The sequence below is a fragment of the Triturus cristatus genome, chromosome 3_1, assembly GCF_964204655.1.
Source record: "Triturus cristatus chromosome 3_1, aTriCri1.1, whole genome shotgun sequence".
In the NCBI taxonomy this organism is placed as follows: Eukaryota; Metazoa; Chordata; class Amphibia; order Caudata; family Salamandridae; genus Triturus; species Triturus cristatus.
The window spans coordinates 14,626,707-14,646,413 of record NC_140583.1 but is presented as its reverse complement, the minus strand read 5'-3'; the positions used below and the strand labels follow the sequence as shown (position 1 = coordinate 14,646,413).

General features: G+C 51.6%; 1 protein-coding gene across 4 annotated transcripts in view; it reads right to left on the bottom strand.

The window, feature by feature from the left end:
- The window catches only part of SPI1 (Spi-1 proto-oncogene), a 125,682-nt gene extending 106,227 nt beyond the window's left edge, over positions 1-19,455 (bottom strand). For 2 of the 4 annotated variants that reach the window (XM_085646551.1, XM_085646552.1), the window contains exon 1: positions 18,640-19,450. In XM_085646551.1, coding sequence (XP_085502677.1) covers positions 18,640-18,684 — 45 coding nt within the window. In that variant the 5' untranslated portion in view covers positions 18,685-19,450. Of the gene's footprint in view, positions 1-18,639 lie in introns of all 4 variants that reach the window. The other 2 variants (XM_085646553.1, XM_085646554.1) reach the window with 2 other exon arrangements.
- Between the last annotated feature and the right edge of the window lie 252 nt (positions 19,456-19,707).

The following is a 19,707-nucleotide window of genomic DNA, read 5'->3' as shown; positions in this document are numbered from 1 at the left end:
TTCCTAGTATTTTTGATCATTTTAGCTTCCAACATATATTCTTTACCAGTGGAATGTTGATTAAAATTTAAGTCCCTTTCACTCATATGTTTCTTTAACAAATCTTTGCATATATAATTGAATTACTTTTTGGTGAAAATCAGAAGATTTTCTTTGAATGAAAGTATATATTTAATTCATTTTTCTGAAAATGAAATAAATGGTATGGACAGCTATACAATGAACCAAAGTAAGAAGTGAGGTGCAAAGATTTACTGATAAGATACCTCTGAAAAGGTTGTTAGGAATGAGAGACGTGGACTCACAGCAGCAACAATATACCTGTGCCTCCCCCTTCATACCAGATTTCATATCCCACATTTCACCCCAAAAAAATAATATATATATATATATATATATATTCACTGAAAAAACCACAGGTTTCAGGGACATTATAGTTAGTTGGACATTTTACTTGTACAAAACCAGAGAAATTCGGCTGTTATAGTTAGTTGAGCTAACTATAACTCGCAGCCTCGCAATGGACTGCTGATGACATCACATATTACATCACTCATGACATGGTCAGTGACATCACTCATGACATTACTGATGACAGCTCAAATGACATCACTGACATCATCCAGAGACTGTGTGTCTCTGAAAAATTTAAATATGTTTTATATATATATACACGCCAAGGTGTATTGAAGAATGAGTAGGTGTATGAGTGTCTGAATGGATGATTTAGTAGGTGCGTGACTGTATAAGTTAGTGATTAAACGTATCTTAGTAAATGCACTAATCTGTTTAAATATATCAGTCTGTCAGTTGGTGTGTAAGTGGCTGCATAGGTTGGTGAGTAGCTACATGAGTGTCTATATGGGTTAATGCTTGGTTGTCTGAGTACCTGTATGGGTGCCTGAGTGTCTGTGTGGGTGGGTGGGGGGTGTGTGACTCCCTGTATGGATGTGTGAGTAGGATATTCACCGGGTGTATAGGTTCATGAGTGGGTCTGTGAGGGGCTGTATGGGTGGGCGAGTGGGTGTATGGCTGTGTTGGTGAGTGAATGGATGTCTCAATGATACATGTGTGAGTAACTACATATGTGAAAGGCAGTATATGTGAGTGCCGGAGTATATAAGTAACTATATGTGAGAGTGAGTGATTGTGAGAGTGGCTATATGGATGAGTGTGTGCTTGAGTCAGTGATTGTATAAGAGAGTAAGTATGTGTTAGTATCTGTATGAATAAGTGAGGTGGTGTGTGTATAACTGCATAATGAGTAAATGGCAGTGTGATTAATTTTTTGGGTGACTGACTACGAGTGTGAGTAACTTTATGGGTGAGTGGCGGTGTGTTAGTATTTGTATAGGTTTATGAGTGCATATATCAGTGGCTTTATTGATGAGTGACTGCGTATATGAGTGTCTGTTAGGGGTGGGCTTAATTTGCGAAATTAACTTTCGCAAATTATCGCGAAAATGTTTAAAATTATCGCAAACAAGCGGAAATATCGCGAAGATGCGGACGTTTTTTTCCGGCATGTTCGCGAGATTTTCTGCATGGTTGCGGGTCGCCAACTTACCCATGTGGTTGCTTGCGGGCGCGGCCATCTTGTTTTGAGTTGTCTCGCGGTGCATGATCGCGAGAAGAAAGACGTGATCGCGCGACGCATGACGTCACTGCGGGCGCGAACTGTCACGAGACAGCGCAAATGGCTAAAAACAATACAACATCTCATGGAGAACGTGACCGGATCAAGAAAACTTGTCGGCGAACGCAGGGATTCAGGTAAGGCGATCGCGCGCGCGCGAGAATGTATTATTTTACAACGCGAGCAAGAAACAAATTATCGCCAAGCTGCGGAAACCGGAATTTTTGACATTTTCGCGCTCTCCGCGGAACGTGAAAATGTCAAATTATCGCAATTTCCGCGAACGGAACTAAATTTTCGCCCAGGCCTAGTGTCTGTCTGAGTTGATGTGTGTGTAGACCGATGAATCAGTGAGTGGGTATGTACTAACTGGAATTGGTGTGTCTATGGTTTAGAGAATGGTAGTTTGTATTTTAGAGTAGGTGTATGAAAAGTTATATTAGGGTGTGAGGAGGTGCATCAGATATTAAGTGGATGATGTCATCAGTGATGTCATTTGAGATGTCATCGGTGATGTCATCAGTGATGTCACTGACCATGTCATGAGTGATGTAATATGTGACATCATCAGCAGTGCATTGTGGGGGCACAAGATATAGTTAGCTAAACTAACTATAACGGCTGAATTTCTCTGGTTTTGTATGAGTAAAATATCCAATTAACTATAACGTCCCTGAAACCTGTGGTTATTTCAGTGAATTTCCATGGTTTTTTAAATGATAATTTCTAACTATAACGTCCCTGAAACCTATGGTTTTTTCGGGGAATTTCTAAGGTTTTTTAAATGCTAATTTCTAACTATAACGTCCCTGAAACCTTTGTTTTTTTCAGTGAATTTCTAAGGTTTTTAAAATGCTAATTGATAACTACTATAATGTAGTAGTCGCGTTTGCAGAGTGGTGCAGAAAGGGGCCTGGGCCTCTGACCAGAGCTCAGGAATTCCGCTGCGTAGGACTTACAGGAGGTACCAGTAGGGCTACTTGGTTGCCAAAGTCCCTCAGGAGTAAATTGGAGTCCATCCCCCAACCAGTACTGTGCAAGGAGGCGTGTTTGTAGAGTGGAGGAAAAAGGTGAGCGTGGCCTCCAAATATCTCTTAACAATTCCACTGTGTAGGACTTACTGGAGGTAACATAAGGGGTAGTTGGCCCTTGGGGGCCAACTACCCCTCCTATTACCTCCAGTAAGTCCCACACAGCAGGATTGCTAAGTTCTCATAGCAGGCCATGCCCCCTTTCCCCACCTCTCTGCAAACACACTTCCTGGCACGCTCTTGGATGGGGATTAAAGTCCCCTTCGCTGCTGGGGATCCTTAGGGGCCAATTACCCTACCTGATACCTCCAGTATGCCCCAGATAGTGGGATTGCTGTCAGGTGGACACAGGCCATGCCCCCTTTCTCCAAAACTCTGCAAACGCGCCTCCAGGCATGTTCTGGGTTGGGGGATTATGTCCCCTTGAATCCTGAGGGTCCCTTGGGGCCAACTAGCCCACTAGGTACCTCTAGTAATCTTCACACAGATGGATTGCTGAGAGTGGTCTGAGGCCACGCCACATTTTTACACCACTCTGCAAACACGCCTCCTGGCGTACTGCTGCTCGGGGGATGAAGTCCACTTTAGTCCTTAGGTCCTCAGGACACAAGAGGACCTCTTTGCCCCACCAGCAATGCGCCAAGAGGCGTGTTTGCAAAGTGGTGTAAAAAGGGGCGTGGCCTCGGACCACCTCTCAGCAATCCAGATGTGTGATGCTTATTGGAGGTACCTGGTGGGCTAGTTGTCCCCAGGGACCCTCAGGATTCAAGGGGACTTAATCGCCCAAATTAGAACACACCAGGTGGTGTGTTTGCAGAGTGGTGCAGCGAGGGGTATGTGGCCTCCGGCAAGATGCCTGCTTTTTTTTTGTTTGTTTGTTAGAAGGGGGGGCTCTGTGGCCCCACTTAATATTTTGTGGGCCCCGGTGCTCCATCCTCCAGGGCCTTTGACACATATATATATTTTTAGGTCTCGCTAGCGTAGGCTGTGCACATGCGCAGTCTCGCTGGCGAGATTTAATGATATGGGGTATTTTCTGTAAGGGGCATTAAGCCCCGCCCCTCTTTTCCATTGGCTGGCGTTACTGTTTATGCTAAACGGTGGCCAGCCATTGGAAAAGAGCTGTTGGTGACGTATTTGCTCGGCTTTCTGAGCCGTCCCACTTGAACGCCCTCGCCTGCTTTCCTTCTGCAGTAAAAGTTTTCTTATCTTTATGGGGCCGAACACATGGCCCCATAAAGATAAGAAACCTTTTAGCAGGCGAGGCCATCCAAGTGGGACGGCAGAAAAAGCCGAACGAAAACATCATGGCGAGCGCTTGTTTAAAGTGCCACCTGCTTTCCATAAGTAGAAGGAACACGTCACCTGCTCTACCTCCGGTGATATATTAGGTTGTCAGCACTGACACAACGCGTTCCATTCTGCATCACCGCGCCTTCTGCGCTTTCCTCCTCTGGGCTCCCTGTCAAGTGCCCCCTATGCCCCACACACAGTGTCAGGACCCGCCTCCTTGCAGTAGCTAGGCCGGATGCCTCTCCATCCCATCTACCCATAGAGTTGGTGGCAGCATCGCTTCTCCTAGCGGTTCTTGCCTCGGCCACGGGTGCACTGTTCAAAAGTGGCATGTACATCCCAACCCTTGGCGCACCTTGACCCTGCACCCCATGGGCACCAAATTGGGAGCACCACGGGCTCCTCTTACGTAGGATTAAAGCCACACAATCTGGGAGCGCCGTTTCAAAGTGCCCTCTGCATCCCATACCTAGTAGCAGCTTTCCCGTACGAGCACGGCGCACTGCACAGGAAGTGTCCCGTGCGCTCCCTACCCAGAGATGTGCATATGTACCCTGGTTTTTCATGCCACACAGTCCGTAAGCGCTGGTTTAAAGACTGCTCTGCCCCCGAATCCTAGTAGCAGCATTCCCCTACGCGCCCTGCGCACCAGACAGGAACTGCCCCCTGCGTTCCCTGCGCAGAGATGCACCCCGTGCGCTCTCTGCCCAGAGATGTGCATACGCACCCTGGGGTTTCATGCCACATACTCCGGAAGCGCTGGTTCAAAGACCTCTCAGCACCCCACACCTAGGAGCAACATTCCCTTACGCGCCCTGCGCACCTCGCAGGAAGCGCCCCATGCGCTCCCTGTGCAGAGATACGCATATGTACCCCAATGTTTCATGGCAAACAATCCAGAAGCTCTGGTTCAAAGTGCCCTCTGCATCCCACACCTACGAACAGCATGCCCTGTACACTCCCGGGGCACAATACCACATACTGAAAGCCCCACCCCCCCATTAGCAGAGATTGGCATGCCCCTGGGATTCATCCCACACAACCTGGGTGCGCTGGTTTCAATGTCCCCTCTGCATCTTAAGCCTACGAGCAAGATGCTCCCTACACTCCCGGGGCAACATACCACCATACTGGAATTGCTCAGTGCCCCTCCCCCCGTCCCTCCGATATGCACAGATATACGCATACCCCTGGAAGTCATGCCACACAACCCGGGTGGCGCTGGTTTCATTGAGCCCTCTGCATCGCACACATAGGAACAGCATGCCCCCTACACTCCCAGGGCACCATACCACCATACCGAAAGAGCCCCGTGCCCCCCTTCGCACCCCGCCACCATGCGCAGAGATACGCTTACCCCTGGGATTCATGTCACAAAACCCGGGCGCGCTGGCTTCAAAGTGCCCTCTGCAGCCCAAACCTACTATCAAGATTCCCCCTAGACTCCAGGGGCATCATACCACCATACTGGTAACGCCCCCTCTGGTTCCAAGTGTCCTCTGCATCCTACACCTAGGAACATCATGCCCTCCATACTCCGGGCCACCATACCACCATACTGGAAGCGCCCCCTGCCGCCCCTCCCCCATGCCCAGAGATACACATATTCCTCGGATTCATGTCACACAACCCGGATACGCTGATTTCAATGTGCCCCCTGAATGCCACCTACGAGTAAGATTCCCCCCTAGACTCCAGGGGCCTCATGCGCTCCCTGCCCAGAGATGCGCAGACCCCGGGGATTCATGCCAGACAGCGTGGGTGCACTAGTTTCAAAGTGCCCTCTGCAGCCCTAACCTAGAAGCTGCATTCCACCCAGCCCGGGGAGACTGGCCCTGAAGTGTACCTCAAGCCCGGTGCACCTCAAGTCCGGTGGCCCTCGACCACCCCAGGTGCAGGCCACATACACCGGGTCCACTGGTTTCAAGGAGCCCCTTCACTCTAAAACTAGAAGCACCGCGCTTCCTCCTCTCCCATCCCTACTGCCTATTTAGTGGGCAAAGACTAGTAGTATATCCTGCCTCGGGTCAAAAGCGCTTGGAATCTCCTTCGAAAGTAAGTGCTACCTCCGTTTTCTGCACCCACGCACACACCTGAATGCCCGTTCACCACCGACCACACTTCTACCCAAGTGCAACGGGCCCCTTCCCCGCTTCTCTGAACACTGTCACTTCCACTTTCTACAGTCAGGGGTTACACACTTGCCTCCTAGTGCCCCGGACCACACCCACGTACCCTAGCCAGGTAGTCCTGCTCATGCCCCTCTCCCCGCCTCATTTATTGAGGGGCGATGTTTTCGTTTCTGATGCCGGCGCTCTTATTATCAAAAATCGAACGTGCTGTTTTAGGAGGTTCCAGAATTTTGGCGCTGCAACTAAAGCGCCTCATCGTAGGCTGTAGCGCAGCGCTACTTCCAGGCACAAAAAGGCGCCTGCACTTCAGAAAGAATGCGCCCATGTGAAGTAATTCCACTGCATGTGTTAAACAAGCATTGAAAATGCAATAGGTCTCGCCTTTGATTAAGTTGAAGCCATTTGCTTTGCTGATGGTATTGTATAGCAAAGCAAATGGCTTTAACTTAATGAAAGGCGAGACCTATTGGATTTTTAATGCTTGTTTTTAATGTGTGGGGGCTGCACATCCGCCCTCCTAAGGCCGATTTCAGCCCTGGGGATCCCATCACCCGGGGCATGGCCACTCCTTTATATATATTTTCATTTTTAAGTAGGGAGGCAGCGCGGTCCTGCTCCTGAGGCCATTTTTGGCCCTGGGGACCCCACCCTTCAGGGCTTTGCCTCTTTATTTTTTATTTTTTATATTATTACGGGAGGGCCCCCCCCTTACCTGGGCCACGTCTGGACCATGGCCCCCCTCCCACCGGGGCCTGGCCTCGACATAGGGGACCGCGGGGGAGCCCCAATGCCCCCGAAGTCCCTGCCAGCTCCCCGCCTGCTATGGGAGCCGGCATTGCTTTTGGACAGAGGGAGCAGCTCCCCTTATCCAAAAGCAATCTGCTTTGCTTCATGGAAGCGAGAGCAGGTTTCCTGTTCTCGCTTCCACGAAGCAAAGCAGTGTTAGTAATAACAGGGCGGGAGCCATGCTCCCTCCCTGTCATTGCAAACTGCAATATCCCGGGGGTAGGCACCCCAGGACATTGCAGGAGCCGGCCTTAGGGGGTGGCGGTCCCCAGGACTAAGGGTGGGCGTAATGTGCATAAGGGACCTATGCGGAGAGGCACGGAGATGGAACCAATCTCCGCACTCTCCGCATACTTCCGTTACGCACATCTCGCCTCCCGCCGCCTCCAGCCTGCAGTATGAAATACATTAAAAAATCGATTTTTAAATAACCTTACCTTATCGGCGGTGTCCCCTGGCTTCCATCCTCCTCCAGCGCGTCTTCTTCTGAGAACTGCTCATGCGCGGGAGCCTGCGCATGGCCATTCCTGCCGAGGAATGCGCATGTGTGGGCTCCCGCGCATGCGCAGTTCCCAGAAGAAGATGCGCTGGAGGAGGATGGAAGCCCGGGTACGCCGCCGATAAGGTAAGGTTATTTAAAAATAGATTTTTTAATGTATTTTATACTGCGGGCAGCCAACTTCTGTTATGCCCCGAGTGTGCAGAGATTTGCCCTGTTTCTCCGCCTATTATCGAGGAAGGCCGAAGGGCAAATCTCCGCACATTCCGTGGGCGGAACGGAGTTGTCTGCCCACCCTTACCCAGGACCAAGGATGGCCCCTCGAGCGCGCCCCCCTCCCTTCGTGAAAAAAGCCCCGGGAAGGTGGTGGTCCCCAGGGCATGCAACGGACCGCCGCCCGTAATTAAAGTTAGCCCCGGGGAGGTTGTGGTCCCCGGGGCAGTGTGGGGAGGGTCAGAAGCCCCCCCACACTTTCTTTCATTATATTCAAGCCCCGGGGAGGTGGCGGTCCCCGGGGCAGCGTGGGGGGGCAGGAGTCCCCCACAAATTTTTTCATAAAAGCCCCAGGCAGGTGGCGTCCCCAGGGTTTTGGGGGCCCCAGCGGGACCCCACTTAACAATCATACATTGCCCCCAGGACCTGGCCCACCAGGTGCCTTAAAAGCTAGGAAGCGTGGGAGTCCGAGCGTTGTTTTGTGTTTTTTTCAGCCGGATCTGCGCACCCTACGTGAATCCTGCCAAAAATATTTTTTTTAAATGCTTTTTGGGACCCCTTGACGAGGCCTAGGGGGTCAGGGTGTATCTACTCTGCCGCCTTTTCTTTTTTATTCACCATTTTCTTCCCTTTTTGCTTGTGACTTGGTTTTACTGAGTCCCAAGATGGCTGCCAACACTTCTTGGTTTGAAGTGTTGGCAGCCAATCAAAGACAAGCTCGTGATCGGGAGGGTTCACGGATCCCCCGCGGTAGCCAGATATATATATTTATTTATTTGTGAATTTTTCAGGAACTGCTGAATGGATTTATACCAAAGAGTGCACTCTGGACCAAGAGCTACTTCTGTGCCAAATTTGATGTAATTCCGTTCAGCAGTTCGGGCTGTAGCTGCGACAAAATTTCCTATGGAAATAAACATGGAGAAAACGCGTTTTGGGACCTCCCATTTTTCTTGGCCTCCGCTTGACGAATCACCCCAAAACTTTCAATAAAGGAGCTGACCATAGTGTCCCATTGTTTTTGAAAATTTTGCGAAAATTCGTCACCCGGCAGCAAAGAAATTGGCAAAAGAAAAATACTTTTCCTATGGAAACTAGGTCCTAACTATAACTACCTACTGGTGACTGCCAGTAGGTAATATATATATATTCTCTGAATAAAAGTATATATTTAATTCATTTTTTGGAGAATGAAATAAATGGTATGGACAACTATACAATGAACCATAGTCAGAAGTGAGGTGCAAAGATTTACCGATAAGATACCTCTGAAAAGGTCTTTAGGAAGGAGAGACGTGGACTCACATCAGCAACATATACCTGTGCCTCCCCCTTCATACCAGATGTTCATATCACCAAATGTACTTTAACATATATCTATTGGGGCCCAAGATGGCCAGGTGCTGGAGCACATGATGGTGGTGGAGTACTCTGGCCAGACACCTCTTCTCCAGGCCGAAGCCGCTTTAGGTCCAAGAGCGGACGGGGCATGCTCTCCATGAGGTCTGCTAGAGGATTCCACCTCGTGAACATGAGAAGTACAATGCCTATGAACCTGGCAACATCAAGATGGCGGCACCAGCACTCCTGGGCACTGGCAGAGGGGATGCTGCCTAAAGTGGGTCTAGAAGACGACCTCCATCGTGACCCTGCTGATTTACAAGTGACCCACACCAAGAATTAAGAGCGGCAGTGTACCAGAATCGCACACCAGCGCCTCCCAGTGGATGAAGAGCTCTGTGGCGCAAGACCGGAGAAGTGAGAGAGGGCCACAGAGTTGGCGATGTCCCAGGGGAGAGTGAATGAATGTCACTGCATGACAGCTGGTCCTGGAGTCCTTGTCTAAACTGTCGAGACCTGCACTTGCCAGGCCTCCAAAAGAACAAAAAATAAAAGCAAGAAAGATCCACTTGACTCTTGGTCTTCCACGATGCCCTGCGAGTAGGGGGCAGTGATAGGGAGATGACGGGCACAGCTATGGAGGCTGATGGGGGGAAGCCTCCAATCCTGTCAGCCCTAAGAGACCTGCAGTGGGACACATCAGATATCAAAAGGGCACTCGCTTTAAACATGAAAATGGTCTCCTTTACCAGCAGCAACGCTAAACAGAGGACACAGTAGAGGATGACAAGATAAGGACTGGCGAGCTGGAGGCCTCAGCGACAGCACTGCAAGACGGTAACAGAGAGAGGACAAAGAGGAAGACAGAGATAGACCGAAGAGGGGGACAGAGAGAGGATGAAGTGGGAGACAGAGAGAGGACGAAGTGGGAGACAGAGAGAGGATGAAGAGGGGGACAGAGGGGGACAGAGGGGGACAGAGAGAGGGTGAAGAGGGAGACAGAGCGAAGACAAAGAGGGGGACAGAGGAGGACAGAGAGAGGACGAAGAGGGGGACAGAGAGAAGACAAAGAGGGGGACAGAGAGAGAACGAAGAGGGGGGACATAGAGAGGACAAGGAGGGGGATAGAGGGGGACAGAGAGAGGATGTAGAGGGGGACAGAGAGAGGACAAAGAGGGGGACAGAGAGAGGACGAAGAGGGGGATAGAGGGGGACAGAGAGAGGATGAAGAGGGGGACAGAGAGAGGACAAAGAGGGAGACAGAGGAGGACAGAGAGAGGACAAAGAGGGAGACAGAGGAGGACAGAGAGAGCACGAAGAAGGGGATAGGGAGAGGACGAAGAGGGGGACAGAGATAGGACAAAGAGGGGGACAGATGGGGACAGAGAGAGGACAAGGAGGAAGACAGAGAGAGGCTGAGAGGGGGACAGAGAGAGGACGAAGAGGGGGACAGAGAGAGGATGAAGAGGGGGACAGAGAGAAGATGAAGAGGGGGACAGAGAGAGGATGAAGAGGGGGACAGAGAGAGGACAAAGAGCGGGACAAAGAGAGGATGCAGAGGGGACAGAGAGAGGAAGACGAGGGGGACAGAGAGAGGACAAGGAGGAAGACAGAGAGAGGACGAGAGGGGGACAGAGAGAGGACGAAGAGGGGGACAGAGAGAGGATGAAGAGGAAGACAGAGAGAGGACGAGAGGGGGACAGAGAGAGGACGAAGAGGGGGACAGAGAGAGGATAAAGAGGGGGACAGAGAGAGGATAAAGAGGGGGACAGAGAGAGGATGAAGAGGAGGACAGAGAGAGGACAAAGAGGGGGACAGAGAGAGGATGAAGAGGAGGACAGAGAGAGGACAAAGAGCGGGACAAAGAGAGGATGCAGAGGGGACAGAGAGAGGAAGACGAGGGGAACAGAGAGAGGACGAAGAGGGGACAGAGAGAGGACAAAGAGGGGGAGAGAGAGAGGATGAAGAGAGGACAGAGAGAGGATGAAGATAGGGACAGTTCGAGTCAGAGATAGGACAAAGAGGGGGACAGAGAGAGCACGAGGTGGGGTACAGAGAGTGGACGAAGAGGAGGACAGAGCGAGACAGAGAGAGGATGAAGAGGGTGACAGAGAGAGGATGAATAGGGGGACAGAGGGAGAGAGAGAGAGGACACAGTGGGGGACATAGAGAGGACAAAGAGGGGGACAGCGGGGGACAGAGAGAGGACAAAGAGGGGGACAGAGAGAGGACAAAGAGACGGATGGAGAGATGACAAAGAGTGGGACAGAGGGGGACAGAGAGAGGACAAAGTGAGGGACAGAGAGAGGACGAAGAGGGGGACAAAGAGAGGACAATGAGGGGGACAGAGGGGGACAGAGAGAGGACAAAGAGGGGAACAGAGGGGACAGAGAGAGGACAAAGAGGGGGAAAGAGAGAGGATAAGGAGGAGGATAGAGAGGGACAGAGAGAGGATAAAGAGGGGGACAAAGAGAGGACAAAGAGGGGGACAGAGAGAGGACAAAGAGGGGGACAGAGGGGGACAGAGGGGGACAGAGAGAGGACGAAGAGTGGGACAGCGAGAGGACAAAGAGGGGGACAGATGGGAACAGAAGGGGACAGGGAGAGGACAATGAGGGGGACAGAGAGGACAAAGAGGGGGACAGAGAGAGGATAAAGAGGGGGACAGAGAGGCACAGAGGGGGACAGAGAGAGGACAAAGAGGGGGACAGAGAGAGGATGAAGAGGGGGACAGAGAGAAGATGAAGAGGGGGACAGAGAGAGGATGAAGAGGGGGACAGAGAGAGGATAAAGAGGGGGACAGAGAGAGGATGAAGAGGAGGACAGAGAGAGGACAAAGAGCGGGACCAAGAGAGGATGCAGAGGGGGACAGAGAGAGGAAGACGAGGGGGACAGAGAGAGGATGAAGAGCGGAACAGAGAGAGGACGAAGAGGGGGACAGAGGGGGACAGAGAGAGGACAAAGAGGGGGAGAGAGAGAGGACAAAGAGGGGGACAGAGAGAGCACGAGGTGGGGTACAGAGAGAGGACGAAGAGGAGGACAGAGCGAGACAGAGAAAGGACGAAGAGGGTGACAGAGAGAGGATGAATAGGGGGACAGAGGGGGAGAGAGAGAGGACACAGTGGGGGACATAGAGAGGACAAAGAGGGGGACAGAGGGGGACAGAGAGAGGACAAAGAGGGGGACAGAGAGAGGACAAAGAGGCGGATGGAGAGATGACAAAGAGGGGGACAAAGGGGGACAGAGAGAGGACAAAGTGGGGGACAGAGAGAGGACGAAGAGGGGGACAAAGAGAGGACAATGAGGGGGACAGAGGGGGACAAAGAGAGGACAAAGAGGGGAACAGAGGGGACAGAGAGAGGATAAGGAGGAGGATTGAGAGGGACAGAGAGAGGATAAAGAGGGGGACAAATAGAGGACAAAGAGGGGGACAGAGAGAGGACAAAGAGGGGGACAGAGGGGGACAGAGAGGATGAAGAGGGGGGCAGAGAGAGGACGAAGAGGGGGACAGAGAGAGGACAAAGAGGGGGACAGATGGGAACAGAAGGGGACAGAGAGAGGACAATGAGGGGGACAGAGAGGACAAAGAGGGGGACAGAGAGGCACAGAGGGGGACAGAGAGAGGACAAAGAGGGGGACAGAGAGAGGACAAAGAGGGGGACAGAGAGAGGGCAAAGAGGGGGATAGAGAGAGGATGAGGATCGGTCCAGATGGGGACAGAGAGAGGATGAAGAGGTGGACAGAAAGAGGATGAGGAGGGGGATAGAGAGAGGAAGAAGGGGGGACCAAGCAAGACAGAGAACGGACAAAGAGGGGTACAGGGAGGACAAAGAGGGGGACAGCGGGAGATAGAGGTAGGACGAAGAGATGGAGCTTGACACTGGTGAAGAAAAGAAGGAGGAAGGTATGAGTGGTAACAGGATGAAGCAATAGGCCAGTGATATGTCACCCCCCATGTCTCGGGCCCTGATTGGCCCCCACCCAACCTGAGCCCGTGCACCCCGACAACCCATTGGGCCTCTGCTAGGTCTCAACCCCTGTAGTGCCTACCTGAGTCTAAAGCACCTCTAACGCTCCACCTATCCCAATCCCCTCTCTGTGGTGCCACTCAGTGTCAAACCTTAGGAAGCCTCCACCCATCCTCAGCACTAAAAGGCAGCTGCATAGTCTCAGCCCTTTTAGGGTCTCCACCCGGCCTCAGCCTCTATAGGACCTCTACCCAGTCTCAACTTATATAGGGCATCCACCCAGTCTCAGTCCTTATAGGGCCTCCACCCAGTCTCAGTCCTTATAGGGTCTCCACCCAGTCTCAGCCTCTATAGGGGCTCCACTCATTCTCAACTTATATAGGACCTCCACCCAGTCTCAACTTATATAGGACCTCCACCCACTCTCAACTTATATAGGGCTTCCACCCAGTCTCAGTCCTTATAGGGCCTCCACCCAGTCTCAGTACTTATAGGGTCTCCACCCAGTCTCAGCCTCTTTATGGTTTACAATCAGTCTCAACTTATATAGGACCTCCACCCAGTCTCAACTTATATAGGACCTCCACCCAGGCTCAACTTATATAGGGTGTCCATCCAGTCTCAGCCTCTCTAGGACCTCCACCCAGTCTCAACCTCTCTAGGGTCTGCACCAAGTCTCAGTCTCTTTAAGGTCTCCACCCACTCTCAGCCTCTATTGCACCTCCACCCAGTCTCAACTTATATCGGGCCTCCACCCAGTCTCAATCCTTATAGGTTCTCCATCCAGTCTCATCCACGATAAGGACTCCAGCCAGCCTCAGCCCCTTTAGGGCCTCCATCCAGTCTCAGCCTCTCTAGGATCTCCACCCAGTCTCAGCCCCTCTAAGGTCTCAACTTAGTCTCAGCCCTTATAGGGCTTCTGCCCAGTCTCAGCTCTTATAGGGCCTCCGCCCAGTCTCAGCCCCTATAGGGTCTCCACCCAGTCTCAGCCCCTATAGGGCCTCCGCCCAGTCTCAGCCCCAATAGGACCTCCACCCAGTCTCAGCCCTTATAGGGCCTCTGCACAGTCTCAGCCCCTATAGGGTCTCCACCCAGTCTCAGCCCCTATAGGGACTCCACCCAGTCTCAGCCCCAATAGGGTCTCCACCCAGTCTCAGCCCCTCTAAGGTCTCCACTTAGTCTCAGCCCCTATAGGGCTTCTGCCCAGTCTCAGCCCCAATAGGGACTCCACCCAGTCTCAGCCCTTATAGGGCATCTGCCCAGTCTCAGCTCTTATAGGGCCTCCGCCCAGTCCAGCCCCTATTGGGTCTCCACCCAGTCTGATCCCCTATAGGGCTTCCACCCAGTCTCAGTCCCTATAAGGTCTCTACCCAGTCTCAGCTCCTATAGGGCCTTCACCCAGTCTCAGCCCCTACACGGTCTTCACCCAGTCTCAGCCCCATTAGGGTCTCCACCCAATCTAAGCCCCTATAGGGTCTCCGCTCAGTCTCAGCACCTATCAGACCTCCACCCAATCTCAGCCCCTACAGGGTCTCTGCCCAGTCTCAGCCCCTACAGGGTCCCCACCCACTCAGTCTCAGCCCCTTAAGTGCCTTCACCCAGTCTCAGCCCCTATAGGGCCTTCACCCAGCCTCATACCCTATATTGTCTCCACACATAATTCACCTACTAAGCTGCCAAATCTCTCCCCCAACACATCAGGGCTTCTCCTCACGTCTTCAATTCCTGACCCAGCCTTTGCCCCTATGGGGCCTCCACACAGCCTTTGCCCCCATAGGGCCTCTACACAGCCTTTGCCCCCATGGGGCCTCCACCCAGTCTCAGCCAATCTAGGGTCTTTGCCCAGCTTGCTCAGTGCCTGGCCAGTGCTTAATTAGTAAAAATATAAGTTCCATGGCTGTCGTCAGGAGGTCTCTGCAGCTTGCACCACCCATTGCCTCAGCCAGCGCTTCCGGTGACTGTACAAACACACCTACGAACATCACACTACTTCAAGTGTAGCACTTCAAACTGTTTCAGTCCCCCAAAGTTATGAGGAGGATTGGACGGCAGGTATTAGTTATTCTAATGTATATTGAATTAATAAACAACTGTTGTTGTGCTCATTTAAAAAAAAAAATACAAATAGCGCCACCATGTGGCAAACTGTCCTAAGACCCGGTGTTGGCAGTTAGGTATTGGTGCTGAGCACGGAAAACCACCTGCTCAAATTAAGCATGAGTGACCAGCAGCAGTCTATATGGGCTCCCCCGGGCCTCAGTCTCTATAGGGCCTTCAGACAGCTACCAGACGTCTCCAGGTCCTAAAGGAACCCTACATGGGTCTCCCAGCCTTTATCTCAACAGGACCTTCAGACAGCTACCAGGCTTCTCCAGATCCTAAAGGAGCCATACATGGGCCCCCCAGCCTCCATAGGGCTTTCAGGCAGGCATCAGGCTTCTCGTCTAGACCCTAAAGGAATTCTACATGCCCCCCCCCCCATTCTCAGTCTTTATAGGGCCTTCAGGCAGCTATCAGGCTTCTCCAGACCCTAAAGGAATTCTAGTTGCCCCCCCCCCCAGCCTCACTCTCTATAGGGCCTTCAGACAGCTATTAGGCCTCTCCAGATCCTTAAGGAACCCTATATAGGCCCCCAAAGCCTCTATAGGGCCTTCAAACAGCTATCAGACTTCTCCAGACCCTAAAGGAACCCTACATGGACTCCCAACCTCAATCTCTATACGGCCTCAGGCAGCTACCAGGCTTCTTCATACCCTAAAGGAACTCTACCTGGGCTCCCCCTAGCCTCAGTCTCTCTAGAGCCTTCGGGCAGCTACCAGGCTTCTCCAGACCCTAAACGAACCCTACATCAGCCCCCAGCCTTAGTCTCTACAGGGCCTTCAGATGGATGCCAGTATTCTCCAGACCCTAAAGAAACTCTACATGGTCCCAGAGCCTCACTCTTTATAGGGCCTTCAGGCAGCTACCAGACTTCTCCAGACCCTAAAGGAACTCTACATGGCTCCCCAGCCTCAGTCTGTATAGGGCCTTCAGACCAGTTTTAGGCCTCTCCTAATCCTAAAGGAACCCTACATGCCCCCCATCCTTAGTCTCTAAAGGGCTTTCAGGCTGCTATCAGGCTTCTACATGGTTCCCCCAGCCTCAGTCTCTATAGGGCCTTCTGGAAGCTATGAGGCTTCTCCGGATCCTTACAGAACCTACATGAACTCTCCTCAGCCTCAGTCTTTATAGGGTTTACCCAACTATTAGAATTTCTCCCAGTCCATGTCAGGCCTCCACTCACATCCAAATCCCACAGGATAGTCAGCTAGTCTCAGCCCAAGGGCATCTCTCAGGACTGATCCAGGCCCTACAGGAACTCACATTACGCAGCCCCTATATGGCCTCAACTGTGCCACTATAAGGGGGCCCTCATCCCAGAAGGGATTGACATCCACCCCTCTCTCGACCACTGATCCCCCTCAGGGCCTGCCTATGAGAGAAGGACAGGAGTCAAGTACTGCCCTCATTGCTGCCCTTTCAGCCTGTACCCCCAGAGGAGGTTGTTTGTGGGGGGGATCTGCCTGCAGAACACCCTTGAGGTGACAACAGCAGATCCTCCAGGTGCAGTGCACCCTATTACTCATTGTCCATCATTGCTGTAAAGCTATGAGCCAGAGCTCCTCAACTAGGATGGGGCGCTGTACGTTGCACCCCACACCACAGAATTTATGGTGCAGCTGCATGACATTCACTAACACACTTCAGATCCACAATCATTTACGTCCCCTCCGCCAAAACACACTGTCTGTCCTCAGACACACACCACTGAGTCACCAACAACTGCACGCTCACCAAACACACACCACCTACTTAACAGCACACCCCAACACAACCACAAAACATGTCATGTGTTCGACAACATACATCATCTAATAAACACCTCAGGTTTACCAGTACACCACACACAACCACAACACATTCCGCATGTTTGACTACATATATCACCAAAAACACACTCCAGGTTTACCAGCACACTCCACCACAACCAGCAAACTTGCTGCGTGTTCGACAACTTACATCACCAAACACACAACCCAGGTTTACCACCACACCCCACCACAAAACATGCTGCATGTTTGACAACATACATCACCAAACGTCTCCCAAGTTTTTCAGCCCACCACACCACAACCACAAAACATGCTGCATGTTTGACAACATACATCACCAAACACCCCCCCAAGTTTTTCAGCACACCCCACCACAAACATGATGTGTGTTCAGCAGCATACATCATCAAACACACCCCCTAGGTTTACCTAAACAGGCCACCACAAGTACAAAACATGCAGCGTGTTCAACAATATACATCACCAAACAGACAACCCAGGTTTACCAGCACACCACACACAAACATGCCGCGTGTTTGACTACATACATCACCAAATACACACTCCAGGTTAACCAGCACACCGCACCACAACAAGAAAACATGATGCGTGTTTGACAACATACATAACCAAACACACACCCCAGGTTTACCAGCACCCGCCACCACAAAACATGCCGCATGTTTGACAACATACATCACCAAACGCCTCCCAATTTTTTCAGCCCTCCACACCACAACCACAAAACATGCTGTGTGTTCAACAACATACATCTTCAAACACCCCCCCTAGGTTTACCAGCACGCCCCACCACAACCACAAAACATGCAGCGTGTTCAACAACATACATCATCAAACGCACACCCCAGTTTTAGAAGCGCACCCCACCACAACCACAAGACATGCAGTGTGTTCAACAGCATACATCACCAAACACACCCCTAGGTTTACAGGTTTACCTACACACCCTACCACAACCACAAAAAATGCCGCGTGTTCTGCAAAAAACATCATCAACCACACACCTCAGGTTTACCAGCACACCCCACGTCAACTACAAAACATGCCACATGCTTGACAACATACATCACCAAATACACTGCAGGTTTACCAGCACATCCCACCACAACTGTAAAACATGCTGCATGTTCAAAAACATACATAACCAACCACACAGCTTAGGTTTATCAGCACTCCCCACCACAAGCACACAACATGCTGCGTGTTCGAACAACAAACATCACCAACCACAAACATCAGGTTTACCAGCACACCCCACTTCAACCACAAAACATTCAGCGTGTTCGACAACACACATCACCAAATACACTGCAGGTTTACCAGCACATCCCACCACAACTATAAAACATGCTGCATGTTCGACAACAAACATCACCAACCATACACCTCAGCTTTACCAACACACCCCACCTCAACCACACAACATGCTGCGTGTTCAGCACCAAATTTCACCAACCACACACCTCAGGCTTACCAGCACTACCCACAGTTTCTTCAACACCTACTTCACTTTCAACAAATAAATATCCCTCTTTTTTACTTAAACACTTTACACACCATGTAGTCACAAACTCACATAAACACACTGCATGTGCAACACACCCCAGAAAGCCGCCAGTACTCACTGTGTATTCACCAAAAGACACAGCATGTTCAAAACACCTCAGCGAGAGATTAACACCTTCTAGAACTTCCCTAAAACATACTGTGAGTTCATCCCCACACCCCATAGACACACACTAGTGGAGAAAAAAGATACATTTTAAGAACCCCTAGTAATCTCAACCGTTCTATCCCCCCTCCCAAAATTTAAAAGGACTCATGCCGAAGAAAGACAAGGCACTTACCGGTGAGATGATGGTGAACCCTTCCATCGAGTGAGCCTGTAGCATTTGCAACAACGTAGAGTGGCAAGTGCAGCCAACTTCAGGGTGTGGCACGGAGACCCTGCTGCTAACACTCCATGGAGGGAGGGTGATTGGAGCTTAAAAGCACCATACAAATCAAGGCGCCTTAGATAAACCCCACAGCGAGCCCAGGAACCGCCACTGGACCTCAACAACACCTTACGGGAGCTTAGAGACACCACCTATTGAGTAGAAATCTCGATGGGACCTCAACGACACCTTACAGGAGCTCAGAGACACCACCTATGGAGTAGAAACATCGAAGGGACCTCAACGACACCTTATGGGACCTCAGAGACACCACCTATGGCGTACAAACCTCAAAGGGACGTCGACAGCACCATTCAGGACTTTGAAGACATCTTTCTGGACCTCAACAGCACCCCACTGTAGTTCAGACAAGCCCCTCAGGACCCGGAAGACACCTCTACAGGCCCTCACAGCTCCGCAAGATTTTAACAACAACCTTTGGACCCCCAAGACAGCTCACGGGGCTTGAGAGACCCTCAGAGGAGCGCAGAGACACCCCCAGACCTCAAAGACCACCACTCAAGACCTCATGACCACAAAGGCCAAAGTGGACACCACAGAGGTTGAGAGGCCTTAGCAGCACCCCCAAAGCGTGAGGTCCCAGTCCAGTGGCCCCCCTCTAAGCTGGTGCCGTGGGGGAGGGGAGCTCAGTTCTCCTTCTCTGTGTCGCCTCAGTGATTCAGAGGAAGACGCGGCTTCCCCAGCAAGTTCCTTCTTTTCTGTCGTGGCCCCGAGCACCACGAGGGAGGCTTCTCTTGGCCCCAGTGACGTCACCACGCCTCCCAGGGCGCATCAATCATGCCTGGGACGGGCAGGAAGCCTGGCAGTGCCTGCCCGACTTGTGGGCAGCATAGGGCGCAAATGCCGGGGGGAAAGACCACGGAGGGGCGTCTGGAGGCCCGAGGGAGGACAGTGGGAGGGAGACATCTACAGGGCCGGGGGGAGGACAGTGGGAGGGAGACATCGACAGGGGCGGGG